We start from the raw sequence: 18,087 nt of genomic DNA on the forward strand, positions 1-18,087 counted from the left end.
TGTGCTCTAATGGAATAAATTGCCCAATAGATAAATTTTTGTTGCAGTCAAAACTACAGTTGAAATAGTATTTCAGTTCTACCGTCTCCATAGTTCCTTGTTTATTTCTGTCAAGACAAATATTTTGCTTACTAAACTAAAAATCAGGTCATGAAGAACTGTTGTCAGGGAAGTAAAATAAAACTTTTCTTTTCAGATCCTATGCATTAAAAAGTGTAGCTGAAAGGAAAGGTTGGAGGAAAGCATATTTTAACAATCAAAAGCAGAGGAGGAACCCAGCAAAACCTCGTTTGTCCTACTAAAAAAATAACATCGTTAACATGAAGTCAAATCTTTCATAAACCTAGAGAGGGGTGTGAAATTTCCATTGTAAAATATTACTCAAATATTTTGAAAGATTTTCTGTAACTCCATACTCTAATTATCTCATAGTTACATTTTAACACTGTACCTTATTGCCAAGAACCAAATACAAACATTTATAGCAAGACAGCAGGATGTATACAATTGGCTTTGAAACATAACACCCATTTCTAAAAGACTGTAAGTTAGAACAATTTTTTCAGGAAGAGTGTACTTTGAGAAAGGAAATTCAGATTCCCAGGTGAAGACAGAAAAAAATCAGAGGGTTCCCAGAAAGACAAGATGGTCTTCTGGGAAAGAAAGGGAAATATATATTGGTTTTGGGGAAGAAATGGATGGAGACAGGAGAGGTAACTAAAACGACACACAAGCACACTTAGGCAGATATAAAAGAAACTACTGTTACTAATAATAGTAAAACAAGGGTTAAAGGTATGAAGTCCAACAACCAACTTACAAAAACTTTGCCAGGACCGGAGATTATACCTGATACCAGCTAATGAAAACCATTCCTTTCTGAACTCTGTCTCCTATTATTTCAAAGATTTTCCTGTGCCTTTCAGACTTGGACTGTTCAGTTTTACTATGTTCTGGTTTTCCTCCTTTGTTAGTTTAGAATGCTAAAAGTCGTGTGTCTGTGGGGAATGGCACGCCTGCTGCTTTATAAAAAGACAGAACACTTGTATTTAATAACAATTACTATTCTGTAGCTGTGTTTCTTAAGGTGTGTGTGCTGTGTGGTCTAGTAGTTAGAAGATGGAGCCAGAACCCTGTTCTAATTTATGGTTATAACTTACTGCTTTACCTCTAATACAATACTGGAAGTTGGACAAATGACAGCACTGCCAGAGATTTTAGGCTTTTTTCCACCACTTGTAAAACTATCATTACTTGCCCATCTAAAATGCTTCAGAAATATCCTTAATAAAACCTAGAGATTGATTAACAGCATGCATCTGAACTTAGATTTAATTCAAAAACTCCATACAGAATAGGCAACGCTAGTAAAATCTGATTTTCCTAACCTTGGATATTCTTCCAAGAGCAAATCTTATAATATTATAATTATTAAAGAGTTATCTAGTTTTACTTTAGAAAATTCTGTCAATACCTTTAAAATTATAACCGAGTGAACAAGGCAAATAAAAAGCACGGTCCTGAATTCCACTCCCGCTCCCCCACACCCTATAGTCTCTTGGCCTCAGCTCAACTAAGAAAAGTAGCCCTAGAAACCAAATTTGCTTTAGAAGGCTACTTATTCTTATTCCGAAGTGCAGTACAAACTTCTACTTCCATTCAGCTAGAAAAGGGAAATTTCCATATAAAAAGATAAAATGTAAAAAAGGAAAGGTAAGATTAAACAGAATATCAAAATAATGCAATATAGTAAAGAAAGACCAATTAATCACCCTAACAAGTGTAATCATTTTTGCAATGACAATTTTTCTGAAAGAAAAATCCAGTTAAGCTATATAAAAACAAGCTACACAAAGAAAACCAAAAATCCATTTGACACCTCTAACCCTGCCAAGGCATCAATCCAAGTACAAGCAGCAACTACTCAGCAATTCAGAGCCAGCTTATACAGACATTTTATGGCAGGTACACACAGAAGAACAGAATTCATTCTTCGTCATGAGAAATTAAACTATTTATCTTGAGTAAAAAATAGAAATCAACAGTTTAGCACTTAAGAAAATTTAAGGATCTTCACAAGGCACTAGAAAGTCTATTAGGCATCTCAACAGCTTGCATACAACCATCTGCCACTTAGAAAGTACCCAAACTATATGTTTGCACTAGTGAGAGTTACTTCTGATCAGTATTTCTCACTGATATTTCCAATCCACTCACATCAGGCAGTTGCTTCAAACACTTAAGTCACACATATAACAGCCTGCCAAATTCCAGCCTCACGCTGGGCTGCAAGCAGAACAGCTATCACCTGCCAACGGTGAGGTCGCACACAAGTGTCACAGCTCACCTGTAAGGCTCTTGGCGCAGAACCAGAAGCCAATTCCAACCAAGTAAGAGAATTTATATATATTACAGGTATTAAAGCCAGATAAACACAAGCCACACAAGCTCTCAGAAGACAGAGAGTCACCGCACAGTCTCACTGAATACCTGCAGGCCAAAGTGCACAACAAGGAAAATTCATACATTACAGGCTCTCTACTAAACCATCTGGCCCTTAGACTCTTTAGTCTACTGAAACAATGATTTTTAAATCTTAATTCTGTTCGTGCTTTGTAAACTCTGATTGTATTTCATGTTTTATACCTGTCAAATCCACTGACTTTAAAGAGTTAACATTATTCTTATTATAGCAGTGTTGCAAGAGGCCATATATATGCTTCAATAAACAGGAGGAAAAAACCCCATGCTTTCTAAAGTAGAATAGTCTCAAGAAAAACAAGATTTCCATTTTACAGATGGGATGCTAAGACCCACAGAGGCAGCATGACTTGTAGATCACACAAAGATCTGTGAAAGGGGCAGGAAACAAGCACAGATCTTTAAAGACCCAGGCCAGCACATTAGCCACAACAATGGTTCTGAAGACAATGCAAGTTGGATTTAAGTTAAACTGGTGTGATTACAGCTGTATTTCAGTACATGGGTTAACGTGAGAAGCACCTTCAAATCTTGGACATGTGAAAATAGAAAAGGTCTCAACCTTATCTGCTGGAAAACTATAAAAGCATGACATACCACCTTTGAAAAAAACCCCACATATTCTCACGCTACAGTTTCTTCATAACTTCTACGAACTCGATCAAAAATATTCTCAATAAAACCTTGAGTAGTAGGAACGTGTTCAGATTAAAATCTCTATAACCATGCAAATGATTTCACGCTCCTTGTCATTAAATACATTTAACAGATCAACTTAAGTTGAACAGTCAACAGGTAACTGAAGAGATAGGCATACAATGTAACTATTCCCCTTGCACCTCCCTGTCTCTCCCCACACTCCCTCAAAGGAAAGAAATCTTTTCCTGTTCTGATCTATTTTTACAGTCTAGTGCATTGGTATTTTGGATTATTTCCAAGGGTATTCTTTACTGGGGCATCACAACTAAATGCCAGATTTCAAAATTATTTTAGCATATTCTCATAGGCTACTTCACAGAACAACACTGAATTAATAAAGGATCTAGCAATTACAGCCTTTTCAAATGCAAATACGTTAAAACCTAGTAAACAAACTTAAAAAAAAATACCATCACTAGCATAAAATTCAGATTCTGCTTCGTGTTCCCCCAAAGGTTACATCAAGTTATTAGCAGCCTGCACTCAAGGGAAATTTCTGAAAGCAGCACGCACGGTCAGTTTAAGTCCTTACCTAATCAACAGCTTATTTTTTGAGTAGTTAATCAAGAATCAGCTTTTAAACCTGGGAGGCCAATAGGGATCTCCTGTCTCCACATCCCAATTTGGGTACCTCCGACTCCGCTCAGGAAGCCAGGAGATAAGGTCTGGTCCTTGCATCCCAGGATGCAAGCCCAACGCAGCAATCCCTGGTTGGAGCTCACCCTTGCCCGCTTCCCCCTGCCTGCTCCCCCTGAAAGGCACCGAGCAAGAACCTCAGGACCCCGCCGCTGCCCTAACAAAGCCAGGCGAAGCATCTGCGAGGGTGAGGCAGAGGAACCGGGGCTGGGTCTTTATTTGGGGCACGGCGACTTGGGTTTTTACCTTTCTCCCTGCTTGGTGCTGGAAGGCGGAGGGTGAAGTACAGTCTGGTTCCCTTCCATCTCCACAATGCACTTGGTATTCAGGTCCAGCTCTGCAAGGCGACAAGGCGGGGGGCTGTACCCAAGGCGAAAGCACCCCCCCCTTCTCCTCGCACGCCGGGGCAGCTGGCCCCCCGCCGGCTCCCCCTCGGCGCGGGCAAGCTCTCAGGCGTGCCTGTCCGAGGGAGCGAGGGGCGGCGGCGGCGGCGGGGGGTGTGTATGAGGGGGGGTTTATCCTCCCGCCAGCTCGGGGGAGAAGCCGGGGTCGCGGGGGGACGCCGCGCCCGCCTCAGGCGCGCCCCGGTGCCGCCCCCGCAGCCTCCGCGCCCCGAGACCCCGCCGCTCCCTTCCCCAGCGCCGCCCGCCGGTTACCTCTCCTGTTCATCGGCCGGACCCTGACGGCAACTTTCACCTTGGTGTCCGACATCTTCCCCCCCTCCCGGGAGCGGCGGGCGGCCCCGCTCAGCAGCAGCGGCGGCTCGCGGCCTCGCAGCGCCGCGCACAGCGACACGGCGGAGCGCCAACGTCCATGCCGGGCCGGGGCGAGGGCGGGGGGCCGGGGCAGGCGGGGAAGGCGAGAGGTGGCGAGGGAGGGAGGGAGGGAGGGAGAGGAGGAGGGTCCGGCGCCGGGGAGGGCGGTGGTGGCGCAGCCCCAGTCGCCTCCCTGCTCAGCCGCGGGCCACACCGGCTCTGGCGCTGGCTGCCGACGGCGTCGTTTGCATAACCGCTGCTGCCGCTGCGCCTGCCACCGCCTCCCCGCCAATCCCAACCGCCATCTTCCGCCTCCTCCCGCCGCGCCGCCGGGATTGCGGCGCCCAGGCAAGCGGCGAGGGGGCAGGGAAAGGCCGTAGCGCCGGAAAGGAACGGAAACACCCGAGCGCCTTCGGAACGGGGCGGGGATGGAGAACGCCCCACCCTCCTCGGACGGCCGCTTCCGCCGAGTGAGCATGCGCGACGGGCCGCGCCTTGCAGTGGCGATAAGGGCGGCAAGGTGGCGCTGCCGCGCCTGCCCGCGCATGCGTAAAGAGGGCGGGGGAAGCCGGGCGTTGCCTTTTCCTTCGCGCTGCCGGCTCGGACCTAGTGCTGGTGGTTGCGGCGGGGAGCGGGGCTGCCCCGGGGCCCGCGAAGGCGGGAGCGGGGCTGCGAGGGGCTGTGCCCCTGCCCGTGCCCCTGCCCGTGCCCTCAGGGCCTTCCCGAGAGCCACCGCCGTGGTTTGTGCAGATGTACGCTGCCGCCTCAAACCCGCTGGCTTGTCTGACTGGACACCAAGTTTCCTTCTGGCAAAGAAAAGCCACAAAGAAAAGCCCACAAACTGCCTCACGCTAAATGTCATGGCGCTAGGGGATTTCTTCTGACAAAAGATGCGCAATGCTCGATTAGAAAATAGTGACCTGCCTGGCGCTAACATGGATGACCTGGGTGTTGCGCATTATGGAAGCCCGGAAGCAGTGCTGCACCTCGAGGTGATGGAGCGATGAGCCCTGCCCCAGCCCCAGCCTGCGCTTCGCCTCCTTGGAAGAGGGCTGCCTGCGAAGCGCTGGGGCCGCTCATGCTGTACTGCTTTTCCAGGCAGCGACAGGCCACCGTTGACAAATGCCAGCCCAAACGCCGCAGGACAGAGTTGTGTCCATCTAGTTGCGGTGAGCTCAACGTCACGGGAAAGCGTTAGAAACAGCAGTGCATTACCCCAGCAACCACGAGCCCAAGGATGGCTGAGCTTCCAGTGGACAAGCCAAGAAAGATTTTTAGTTAAAACTCCAATAGGCTTATGTTCTCGGGATAGCCTTCTTTTTGAAGTGTCGTGTTAAAACTTTGTTTTCTCCCCAGAAGTGTTTCCTTAGCTTCAGTAAAATATCTTCCAAAGAATCAATCCTTATCATCGATGCAGCTAACTGGCAGGAATCCCAGTGCAAAATAGCGATGTCTGTAACATTTTCTTTACGGAAAAGACAGGCTCAAACCCAAATGGGATTATTCTGTCTACTCTGGGGCTAAACCACTGTAGGGAGAATGGGCTAAACAACAAATGATGAATAGATAGCTGCACTGAGAAGAGCAGACCTTTCAAACACAGGTGAAAACAATGGATGGAGCTTAGAAGATTGACACACGCACTCGCCGGCTGCCAGCACATCAGCCAGAAGAGCCCTGCAAAGTGACTGAGAGGAATGTCTCTGGAGGAGACCCGGCTGCCCCGAATGGCCACGTCTTGCTGGAATGGTGAAAGGAAATGAGAGACGCGTTTAGTGCGGCAAAAGAGAAACGTTACCAAATAGAGCCGGGCATCTGGAGAACATCACTAGCAGAAGCTGGCGCATGTGGATTTCTTGCCTGTGGAAGCAGACGTAAGGAATGAAGTTCGTTATGACATGCATCATAAGCATGCGGCTCAATGAGTGACGAATGGGAATAATGTTGAAATGAGACATCCTACTTATGACTGTAGACTGTAAGAACCCAGATCAAACTAAGCGCTGGCTCAAGATAAGGCGTGAAGTCTGAAATGGCTGTGCAGAAACAGAGTTGTTCAGTGAAACTTGGACACTATTGGGAAAGAGAAGACAGCCAACCAATGGAAGGGAAAATATTCCCTTCCATCTCGATTTTCCACCTCTTAGTGGAAAAACTGCATCATTGCAAGATTACTCTTTGCTGGATAAAAAACTGGCTGGACGGCCGGGCCCAGAGAGTGGTGGTGAATGGAGTTACATCCAGTTGGTGGCCAGTCACAAGCGGTGTTCCCCAGGGCTCAGTACTGGGGCCAGTTCTGTTCAATATCTTTATCAATGATCTGGATGAGGGGATCAAGTGCACCCTCAGTAAGTTTGCAGACGACACCAAGTTGGGCGGGAGCGTTGATCTGCTCGAGGGTAGGAAGGCTCTGCAGAGGGACCTGGACAGGCTGCATCGATGGGCCGAGGCCAACTGTATGAGGTTTAACAAGGCCAAGTGCCGGGTCCTGCACTTCGGCCACAACAACCCCATGCAGCGCTACAGGCTTGGGGAAGAGTGGCTGGAAAGCTGCCCAGCAGAAAAGGACCTGGGGGTGCTGGTCGACAGCTGGATGAATATGAGCCGGCAGTGTGCCCAGGCGGCCAAGAAGGCCAATGGCATCCTGGCCTGTATCAGAAATAGTGTGGCCAGCAGGAGTAGGGAAGTGATCGTGCCCCTGTACTCGGCACTGGTGAGGCCGCACCTCAAATACTGTGTTCAGTTTTGGGCCCCTCACTACAAGAAGGACGTCGAGGTGCTGGAGCATGTCCAAAGAAGAGCAATGAAGCTGGTGAAGGGTCTAGAGCACAAGTCTGATGAGGAGCGGCTGAGGGAACTGGGGTTGTTTAGCCTGGAGAACAGCAGGCTCAGGGGAGACCTTACTGCTCTCTACAACTACCTGAAAGGAGGTTGTAGCGAGGTGGGTGTTGGTCTCTTTTCCCAAGTAACAAGCGATAGGACGAGAGGAAATGGCCTCAAGTTGCGCCAGGGGAGGTTTAGATTGGACATGAGGAAATTAGAAAAAACACTGAAAGGGTTGTCAAGCCTTGGAACAGGCTGCCCAGGGAAGTGGTTGAGTCCACCATCCCTGGAGGTATTTAAAAGACATGTAGATGTGGTGCTTAGGAACGTGGTTTAGTGGTGGACTTGGCAGTGTTAGGTTAACGGTTGGACTTGATGATCTTAACCTAAACGATTCTATGTTTCTATGAATCTAAGATTAAATAAAAACAATTATATTAGCTGAAGAGAAACTAAAGGGAGTCTTTATGAGATTGACTATGATTTTGGCTGTGTGAAGAGTCTTGGGAAGAAATTTTCACTAATGTCTGGAATAGGCTTGTGAATTATATTCTGCCATTTGCAGGTACAGAAAGCCATCCATGCAAAAGCATTTGGAAAGGGAGATGTGACCTAGTTTGTTCTAATACTGACTGCAGCTGTTCTCTTCTTGTGAAATCCTGATTTTTTTCTGGTGTTAGGTAATTGGAAATAGGATTTTTGCTCTTTCATTCCCATCAACATGCCCTGAAAAACAACTGCCAAGAATGAGGTGCTGGTTCCACCAAGTTTTTCTGTTGTCTTGAGGAAGGGCTTTTGGCAACATCTGTACCACGACCTGACAACATCTATTAGGCAGCGTGCATGTAGCAGAATATATTTCTGGTCTCCCGTAAACCTTTGGCATTACAGCAGAATAGGAAGAGAGTTACGTTATAGGGGCCCCATGGGATCGTTAGGTAGCCCAAAGAGCAATCTGTGAAGGACTGTGGGAAGTGAGTGCAGTTCAGGCCGATGAGATGTTTCTCTTCTGGCATTGTGTTTCCCATCGAACACAGCTACCATATGGAACCCTTTACATCTCTGTCTTTGCTACCGGTAGCAACTGTGGATGAATGTCTCTCACCTGTCAGCATTTGTTAGCTTGATCAGTTTACATGCCCCGTGGGAACTGGTGAGGGATACTGATGGGTCATTCACCCATCAGAATTAGCTGCCACCTATCCCAGACATGCTGATGGATAGATGGGAGATACCGGATGAGAAATGACAGCTTACTGCTTCAGCAATGAGAAAAGATGAGAGCTGGAGAAAGTGGAGGCTGATGGTGGGTGAGGGGAACAGGGATGGGAACACAGGGACAAAATCATCTGAAGCCATCCTTCCCTGCTTTCCTTTTCCTGTCGTTGCTTTCCTCCACCCCCTATTTTGTTCTGGTTCTGCACCACTGCAGTCAACAGGAATTTTGCAGCTTTGCTAGGGCAAGGATTGAATCTTTGTCTGTCTCTTGCTTTCCATCCATTTCATTTCTGTTTCTTCCCTTTCAGCATTTCCAAATATTTGTCCATTGATCCACAGTTCAGCAAAGAGCGTAAAGAAAATATCACTCCTTACTTTTGTCTGGTGGGAAGTTCCAGCTGCTCCTCATCTTCCCAAGGCATAACACAGGTAATGTGATTTGACATGAAGGCATGCCCATGTCTTCCCGTATATTCTGAGCAGGAGGACCGATTGCTCTACTTCATGACATGGAAACGGGGAAGCGATGCTGTGCACCCAGAGTTGATGCCCGAAGCCCTGCCAGTAGGGCAGAGTGTTCCACTGACCTCCTTTCTTTGGCGAAGGGCAGGGCGAAATGTCACGGTGCCGGCCAAGAATATCCATCTTGTCAGCAGCGTCCCCAGCGCATATCTTGCTGTGCCTGACTGGTGCACGCTGTCACCGGCACGTCTAACTTCATCTTGTGTCACAGGAGCCGGAGAAGAGGAGGAGCTGGCAGCAGTGAGAGCATGGGAAGCAAAGCAGTGTTTTTCTTTTAGTGTTGAAAGGGTCAAAAGGAAGACAAAGTGTTTCATTTTACAGCACCTGAAGTCCAAAAGATGCTTACAATGAAGGTTTTTACTACCAAATTCAACCCAAAGCACGTATTTTATAAGATTGACCAAAATAAAAGTTTTCTTTGGGTTTCCAAATTTTTAATTGAGCATTTTTTAAATTAAAATTAACAGAGAAAACAAAACTTTATTTTCAAGCCAAACACATTACATCACCATCCAGTTTGAGAGAAAGAGGTAAAATGAACAAATACTGTATAATGAAACCAACAGATATTTTTAAGGTTAATAATCTAATATATTACAGTTACATTAGGAAAAAGCATAGGAAGAAATCATAGCTCTAATGAAATAATTGATAAATATTCCACTGATGTTGGTGAAAAAGAAGAATGGATAATAATTTGGTTTTTTTAAATAGCATTTAGCATATAGGAAGGAGGTCTGGACATTCTAGAAGGAGGAAATATTTCATATTGGAGGGGTGGGATAAAATATGACTTTATATTTGTGACAGGACACAAATGAGTGCCCTGTTACATGCACAAACTTGTATTTTTCATTGAATAAAATGCATTTAGAGAGCACCTAGGGAAGCAAGTGCCTGCCCATAATTGTACACTGGGAACCAAATTTCTGTCTCACGCACATCACTAGGCTTTGCGAGTAACCCCACTGGATAGGTATGCTGAATTTACAACAGAGTGCATGAGAGCAGGATTTTACCCAGTGCCCTCAGCCAGGTTTTCAGGCTGCTTTTCCATTTCCTTTTTGCTCCAAATTCAAGTTGGACTTATCAGAGATCTGTTTTGACTGTCTCTAAAGCTGTGCTGGAGGCATGAAAATTGTCCTCTATGTCCAGCATATTTACGGCAACACTCTGGGCCCAGAAAGGGGCTGTGGTGACAGAGGCTCTTCTGACACTCAGAAAGAAAAGAAGTCGTTTTAATTGCCAATGTTAGGAATAAATGCAGAATATAGGCACCTAAACGTTATCCTGCCTGAGAGACGCTGCTCAAAGCTACATGAGGTGGCTGACAGCTTTGTATTTAGATTCCCACATAGTATATTGCTTTTAACAGGCACTGCAGTTTAAACCTACCTCAGCTCTGAACAGAGTTGGCTTACAGGCTTTTTCAGTGGTGAATAGACTAAATCTGTTCTTACAGGCTGATTTACATATGTTTTGAATGACCTGTTTGGCTTTACCTGGATGGGTCCTAACCTCTGCTAGGACCCTGCCTCTGCCTCCACGCCCGCCCTGGGTGCCTGAAAGTAGATCACACTCTTGGGATCAGAGGTGAACAATTGCAGCGAATGTCACCGAGGCAGGCAAAGTCACGTCTCCATCAAGCTGAAACGTCTTGCTGGGGCAGGGAGAAATATCAAATGCAACTTCACTGATCAGATCCGAGGTTTTCTCCTTGCCTCTGATACAATATTGCAATAGTCTTTTAGAAACTTCAGCCCAGTATTCAGCACAGTGGATGAGACTAACCCGTCTGTGAGAGGAGCTGCTCAATTTTAACGACATTTAACTACATGACCATTCTGCAGAGGATAATCCCTTCGCTCCACTCGCTGAAGAACAGGGGGCAGGGAGCTCTGTTCCCCACCTCCTATCACTTAGCAGGAAGAAATAGTTTCAAATTACTGTGGGAACTTTAATGGTCAGATGAAAAGTCATATTAATAGAAATAAATGAGCTCAGAAGCAGACTAATGCAGCTATAGCCAGGAAACTGATGGGATGCAAAGAAGGGGAAAAAAGTAGCAAGAATAATTCTTTATAATGCTCAGATACATTTCCCTACACTGGGAGTCTGACTGAAGTTTTTACTGAGTCCAAAGTGAACCTTTCTGTCATCTCGGTAGGGTTTTGGTTTCTGGCAGGGAATTTAACATCCCTGCAGTCCTTACCTCAGATACGGGCAATAGTTCTGTCCTCCTCCGACAGCTAGTTGTGTGCTGTGTAGCTCACATTCCTTAGCTGTCAGGGAAAGAAATGATACACTGATGGGTTTATTTACATTTTTGTTGCTATTGATGTTAATCATCTGTATGCCATCCCTTTTTCACCTCAGGAAACACTCCACCCCGACTCAAATACCTTCCTAAATTTGTTTATACTGGGGAGAGCAGGGCTGTGGGTATTCAGCCTGGATTCACAACCAAGTGATATTATGACGAAAGCTTATGTAGTTGGGGCTGTTATCACCTGAGTTATTTCCGACAGTGAAAGAGGAGGTACAGATGACATTGTAAAAAGCATTGCTGAGACTCCACCTGGAAAACTCAATGCAGCATTTAAGGAAGAGAAGTTCAAACTGGAACAGACCCACAAAAGGGTTACTGGGAGGACTGGGGAGTGGTGAATATTATCAAACAAAAGCAGACTAGAAAAGTTCCGTTTGTTTAGTCTAGCAAAATGAAGACAGAGGGGATATGGCTGTTTAAGCTTCCTTTCAGGCCAGTTAAAAGCATGGTGCTACTCAAGTTCAAGGAAAACACTAGCACAAGAACAAATGGGTGTAAACTGTCTTTCATGCAGCCCATTTATTCTGGGCTGCGTTAGGAGGAGAGCTGCCAGCAGGTCGAGGGAGGCGATCCTTCCTCTCTACTTAGCACTGGTGAGGCCACATCTGGAGCACTGTGTCCAGGTCTGGGCTCCCCAGTACAAGCTGGGGACTTACTGGAGTGAGACCAGTGCAGGGCCACAAAGATGATTAAGGGCCTGGAGCATCTCTCCTATGTGGAAAGGCTGAGAGAGCTGGGGCTGTTCAGCCTGGAGAAGGCTCAAGTGGGGGGATCTTATCAATGTGTATAAATACCTGAAGGGAGGGTGTAAAGAAGATGGAGCCAGACTTTTCTCAGTGGTGCCTGGTGACAGGACCAGAGGCAACGGGCACAAACTGGCACACAGGAGGTTCCCTCTGAACATCAGCAGACATTTTTTCACTGTGAGAGTGACCGAGCACTGGCACAGGTTGCCAGGGAGGTGGTAGAGTCTCCCTCCTTGGAGATATTCAAAAGCCACTTGGACATGGTCCAGGGCAACTGGCTGTAGCTGGCCCTGCTTGAGCAGGGGGGTTGGACCAGATGACCTCCAGACGTCCCTGCCAACCTCAACCATTCTGTGATTCTGTCTTGGAACACACTCAGGCTGGAAATGAGTTGACTTCTATCCCCAGAGGAATGAATGGCCTCTTACACAGAAGACCAGAGGACTAAACCTAGCTAATTTTAAGAGTGAGCTTGATTGTATTTGATGCCATGATATCAGGGAACCTGTCCTGCTGACCCTACCAGACACATGCCACTATACAGCCTTTAAACATCACGGTGATGATAATAGTTTATAGTAGTGGAAAGGGAAGGAAAAGGAAACAGTTTTGTACTGTTAAAAAAGTAAGATCAAAGGGTCCCAAAGGAACTGACATCACGTATATATAACTATTAAGTTATGGAAAGGGATTGATGTTAAATTAGTAGAGATTTATAATTTTTCCTTTTTTCCCCTTTTCTACTATATATTAGTAGAAATCAGATGCTTCTAAGAAACAACAAACTGTCACAGCTGGTTTGTAATGTTATTTACAATTTAAATCAGTAGGCAGGCCACAGCAAACTGAAGAAAAGAACAACCCTTCCATTATTCCCCCAACCCAGAAAGCTCTCACCCCTCTTCATCTTTATGATAAGGAATGTCTGGTATGCGAGCCTCACTCCAGCACATCCCTGCAGCTCTCTTGTGACTATGAATCCCAAATCGAGACCAGGGGCACTTGTGAGCGGGGAGCCGGCTCATGAACACTATCCGGAGCATCACTAATTATTATGCATTTGCTAAGTGCAGGTGTGTGTCTTACCACAGGTAGAAAAAGTGAGTCTGCAGTCTCCAAGTCTCTTCAGTTAGCAATCAGATACTACACGCAGTCTGTCTAACATACAGCAATGCTCAGGCTCTGTTTTCAGAGACGTGCTTTTTGCTCAGTAGGAATGAATGGGAAAGCTGTAAACATAAACAGCCCGATTAGTGGCAGCAGCCTCTTGGAACAGAAGTGCAGCATTCCTATTAATCCTTCTGCGCTCAGTAACAGTCCCCTTGGTTTACTTTCTGCTTTCAGAGAGAAGCTGAACTTTGCTGGCTACCCTGTGCGAGACTTGGAACCTGGGCTCTGCCCCTGGGAGGAGGAGGAGGGTGGGGAGGGAGGAGTGCATCCACCAAGCTTGCTTACTAAGTAAGCTGAGCTAGTAACCATGCTGGCCGAGCCAAAATTTCTCCTTACGCAATTACTTTTTAGTGATGCCTGCAAATATGCACTCTAGCCAAACGTCTTTCTAAAGTGTGGAGAAGAAAAGAAGCTATTGCTTGAAATAGGTTAGAAAGGAGAGCAGTAAGCATCGGGAGGTCAGCATGTAAGGAAGCTGAGTGAGGCAAAGCCTTGAGAGAAGCGGTGGAATTGCGTTTGTTAAAACATACGGAAGTCATCTCAGCACAGATCTTGGATCCGTTTTGCTGTCTATTGAAGTCAACAGGAAGATTCACATTAAGTTCAACAGGTTTCATCAGTTCCTGTATAAGGTGGAAACAAGTGCTGAAGGTGCTAATTAAGGTGCATAACAAGACTCGGGATCTTTTATTTAGAAAACAAAACACCCAATCGTTCCCCCTCCCAGTTCTTCCCAGCCTGAAAAAAACACACCAAATATAATCATCTCATAATCAACAACAACAAAATTATCAGCAACAGCTCATACTCTCATTTTTAGATTGAAGACTGTAAAATAGTGCAACCACTGGGCGTCCTTTGTTGTCATGTCACTTCAAATTTCATCCTCTCTGATTCATGGCAAAAAGGCTTGCTCTTTACAGGTGAAAAAAATAGAGGAACAGACAGCCTATGCAGGCTTCCAAGCTTCTCATAGTTTCTCTACACCAGCATTTGACGGGGAAACTCAGACCTGTTATAGGAGTCATCCACAAAATCCAATACAGGAGGACCTCTGGATCACTGGGACCAGTCTGTTGCTATTGCAGAGAACCACAAAAAAAGCCAGTGACTTGCAAGTTAGTGACTTCTGATTTAGTTTTTCCCACAGTCACTATTACAAACGGAGCTGCACAGGGGGAGCCGGGGTAGAAGGGTTCCTAGAACTGTTAGTCCACACACAGTTTAAATTGTACAGTCCCTCACCCTTTTCTCTCCTGCAATAAAGCTTGCACGCCTGTCTCCCAAACGCATTCCCTGAATGACTTACGTCCTTTCCCACCATTCATGTTGTGATCTGAGGTTTCCTCCCTTTAATCTGACAGTAAAGATGAAAGGCCGTTTAGAAAAGAAACACGGCAAAACCAAAACATGGACAGAACCTCTGGGGGAATTAGTTCTTCTTCTGAAACGAAAGTGGAGTGAACACACCCACACAGCACACAGTGTGACTAAACAATGGCTAATGAGAAATACAGTTCTGGAAGACACTTCAAGGGACTGAACAACCAACTGGGAAGAATGGGTGAGGGCTGTGCAAAAGGCATAAATCGGAACAACATGGTTGAATTTCAGAAACCAAAAATGTAGGCTTATTGTCAAGGAAAAAGACTTGAGATTCGAGTTCAACACAAGCGAGAGGGTGAAAGTCCATCGCTCGATACAGATGTTTGAAAATAATTCAGTTGCATGGCTTTTATTTCTCCAGTGAAAGAAATAATACAAGAAAGAGAAGATTTTCTTCTGCCTTCAAGGTACACTTTTTCTAAGTGGGTGGTTTTTGTTTTTATCTCGGTAACACTGACACAGTGGGAATATGCGAAGAATAATATCAGCTGCATTTTATTGATAACACTATCCAAATACTGAAGAGCTTTAGGAACATCACAAAATAGATGATAAATAGACCTGTAGCTCTAATCCTTGGCCTGGGGCAACTTCAATTTCACTTTGCCATACTTGGGGAAAAAATGGTGCACTTTTCACCTGGTCTTTAAAAGCTGGCATTCCTCCATCTGAGATGAAACAAAAAGTGGCTAACTACCCTGCAACCCTAGAAATCCTTTCACATAGTCTTCTTGGGACCTAGAACCTACAGTGAGTCTCTACCACAACGGAAACATCATAACTTTCCTAAACCGTTGGCTAAGACCAATAACCTCCTCTTCAGGGTCTGTAAGAGCAGTTCAGGTATAAGGCCTCCCCTGATGCCAGTCCAGAGTGAGTCTTGCCCCAGATTGCTGGTTACTGGAGCAACCGCACGTCCCAAAAGGGAGGTGGTGTACCAATCCACTTAGTCTGATGGACTCCTAGGAACCAGGCAAGGGTTCAGTATGTTACAAAGAAATAAATAAGAAAAGCCAAACCATTACATTAAATTTGTTTCACAAGAGATTTCTGATGTTGAAAGAAAGTCATAGTAAGTTACAATATATTCTAAACATGGGCAGGGCTTTCAGCACGTAAAAAAAAACAAAGCAGCATTCCCAGAAATTGTCATAATAAAGTCTGCCGCAAAGACTTCTCCAGGGCAAACCTCTGCACTAGCCTGAATCTACCTGACTTCAAGCCCAGTCCTGCAGCGTTTATTTACGTGGACAATTCCATTTGCAGTACTCACGACTGCACAGAGAAACTATTTATGACAGAGCAAGCCTCAACTCAAACAAGCCACTTTAAGGAATAATAAGAATTGGAAAAAACTAATACATGTTTTTGAAATACTTCTGGCTCCATAATACCATGCTGTAAGTTGAGTGGAAGTTGGTGCAGAACTCACTGAGAAGCCCTATTTCCCACCTAATTAAGGACAATGACAAATAAGGGAGCCAGGCACATCCTTTTCATATGAAGATGATTATAAATTTTTAATACTTAATCTGTCTGACTCTTTTTGATAGATTTCTTATAAAGCATATCTTTAATGACATTCTATTTCTTCTCAGGTTAGCTCCTTAATCTGTGATAGTAAAAGACACGATTGTTCTTTGTTTCTTACTTTCAATACAGGTCAGTAGTTACTAAATACTGGTTAATACTGGTTAAATTCCATAGTCCATACTATTCAGGAAATCGTGCTAGGCGAGCATTGATACTTTCATATGCGTTTTATCTTTTATCTATTTATATTTGGAACAAAAACCAGTAAATGAGTTACCTCCTGTGATTATGTAGGTGTGATTGTTCTTTCAAGATCATCTTCTTTGTATTAGAAGTTTTAAAAGCAAGCTTTGATAAAGGACATTTTTCTTTTACATCTTCACAGTTTTCTCAAAATAAATTCTTTCATTTTCCCAGCTATAATTTTATCTCCCTAATCCTATATCCTACTTAAAATTACTGACCCTTTATTCATTACAAAGCATATAACTATAGAGTATTTAAAATGGTTTACAGAATCTTCTGACTAGCAATATTTTCCTGATTTAAAAAGCAATATATTCCATGAAAGCAGAATTTGTTCTCACCTCAACTCACTGCCCATATAGTGCTCACCTGTGACCAAAGAACAAAAATTGCCTACATTAAGAGGGATCTTCAGAAAAATGCTATATATGTATTTATTCAATTATAGGGAGCATACTTCCCTAAAATGCTTAGGTTGCTCCAAATCTTCATTTCCCACAGATTTTTGCTACAAATACAGAGCTGAAAGTAATAGATAGCTCTCCTAAGGATTACCATCTATAAAGTGCCTAATTGTGGCTGGGAAATCTGTTCAAATGTAGGTTATTCCCCTGCCAGAGGTCAATACTAATCAAGAGGCAACGGCCCTTACCGTCTTGTCCGTTTTCCAGGCTGAAATGCTTCACCTCTCAAGAATGCATTCCCTTTACTGGAACGATGGGTGTGCTCTGTGCTCTGACTTGGTGGAGCTCGCCCTCTGCTTAAGCCACAGACACCTTTCATTAATTTTTTCTCCTTTTCAGAGTCCATCTTTTCTCCTCCTTTCTATCTTCAACATGAAATAAGTAACTTGATCACTGCAATGGGGCTTCACAGCAGTACACCTCCCCACAGAGCATTTCACAACTCTGAAACCATGCACCTTTGTGGAGCACGCTGGAAGCAATTATCTAGGAATACACCATGGTTTAGAGAAGTATTAATTTCCATGATTTGTAGGAAACGCCAAAGGAATTAGTAACAAGACAATCATCAGTAAAATGTCAAAACTTCTTCCAAAATCAGGAAGGCAACTCCCAGACAAGAGGATAATTAAACACAGACTCTCCCTGCTTTATTAAGGCACCAACCTTGTAATGGGAAGTCTGAGATCTAGTCTCAAGTCTGCCAAAGGCTTCCCTTGATTCTCAGCTCTCCTGCCTGCAGCTGCAGGGCCAGGACATTTGTATCGTGTTTGCCTCAAAGAGAGGTCAGAGTGCCAAGTTCAAAAACATCTGTAAACCTCTTGGAAAGCAGTGGTGAGAAAAAGGCGTAAGCGCAACGCATCATCAGCTCACTGAGAACCTCTCCAGTATTAGGTAGCTTTGAAGCTGTCCAGGAGAATCAGACAGGTTATACTAAGGAAGCACTCTGGAGAAAGCCTGTATGTTTATGTAACAGTATCAAATATAAACATGTTATTATTAGCATGTTTAGTTGAGATAATGAAGTTCAAAATGTAATGTGGAACGGAGGCATGGTCAATGCCTGCCTCAATGGAGAA

General features: G+C 44.8%; 1 protein-coding gene across 8 annotated transcripts in view; it reads right to left on the minus strand.

Annotated features, from left to right (window-relative positions):
* KIF13A (kinesin family member 13A) overlaps nt 1–4,621 on the minus strand; it is a 122,281-nt gene extending 117,660 nt beyond the window's left edge. For all 8 annotated transcript variants that reach the window (XM_076330612.1, XM_076330606.1, XM_076330608.1 and 5 more), the window contains exons 1-2: nt 4,473–4,621; nt 4,063–4,153 (exon numbers count right to left, since the gene is read on the minus strand). In XM_076330612.1, coding sequence (XP_076186727.1) covers nt 4,063–4,153; nt 4,473–4,527 — 146 coding nt within the window. In that variant the 5' untranslated portion in view covers nt 4,528–4,621. The remainder of the gene's footprint in view (nt 1–4,062; nt 4,154–4,472) is intronic.
* Between the last annotated feature and the right edge of the window lie 13,466 nt (nt 4,622–18,087).

The sequence above is a fragment of the Aptenodytes patagonicus genome, chromosome 2 (genome assembly GCF_965638725.1).
Source record: "Aptenodytes patagonicus chromosome 2, bAptPat1.pri.cur, whole genome shotgun sequence".
In the NCBI taxonomy this organism is placed as follows: Eukaryota; Metazoa; Chordata; class Aves; order Sphenisciformes; family Spheniscidae; genus Aptenodytes; species Aptenodytes patagonicus.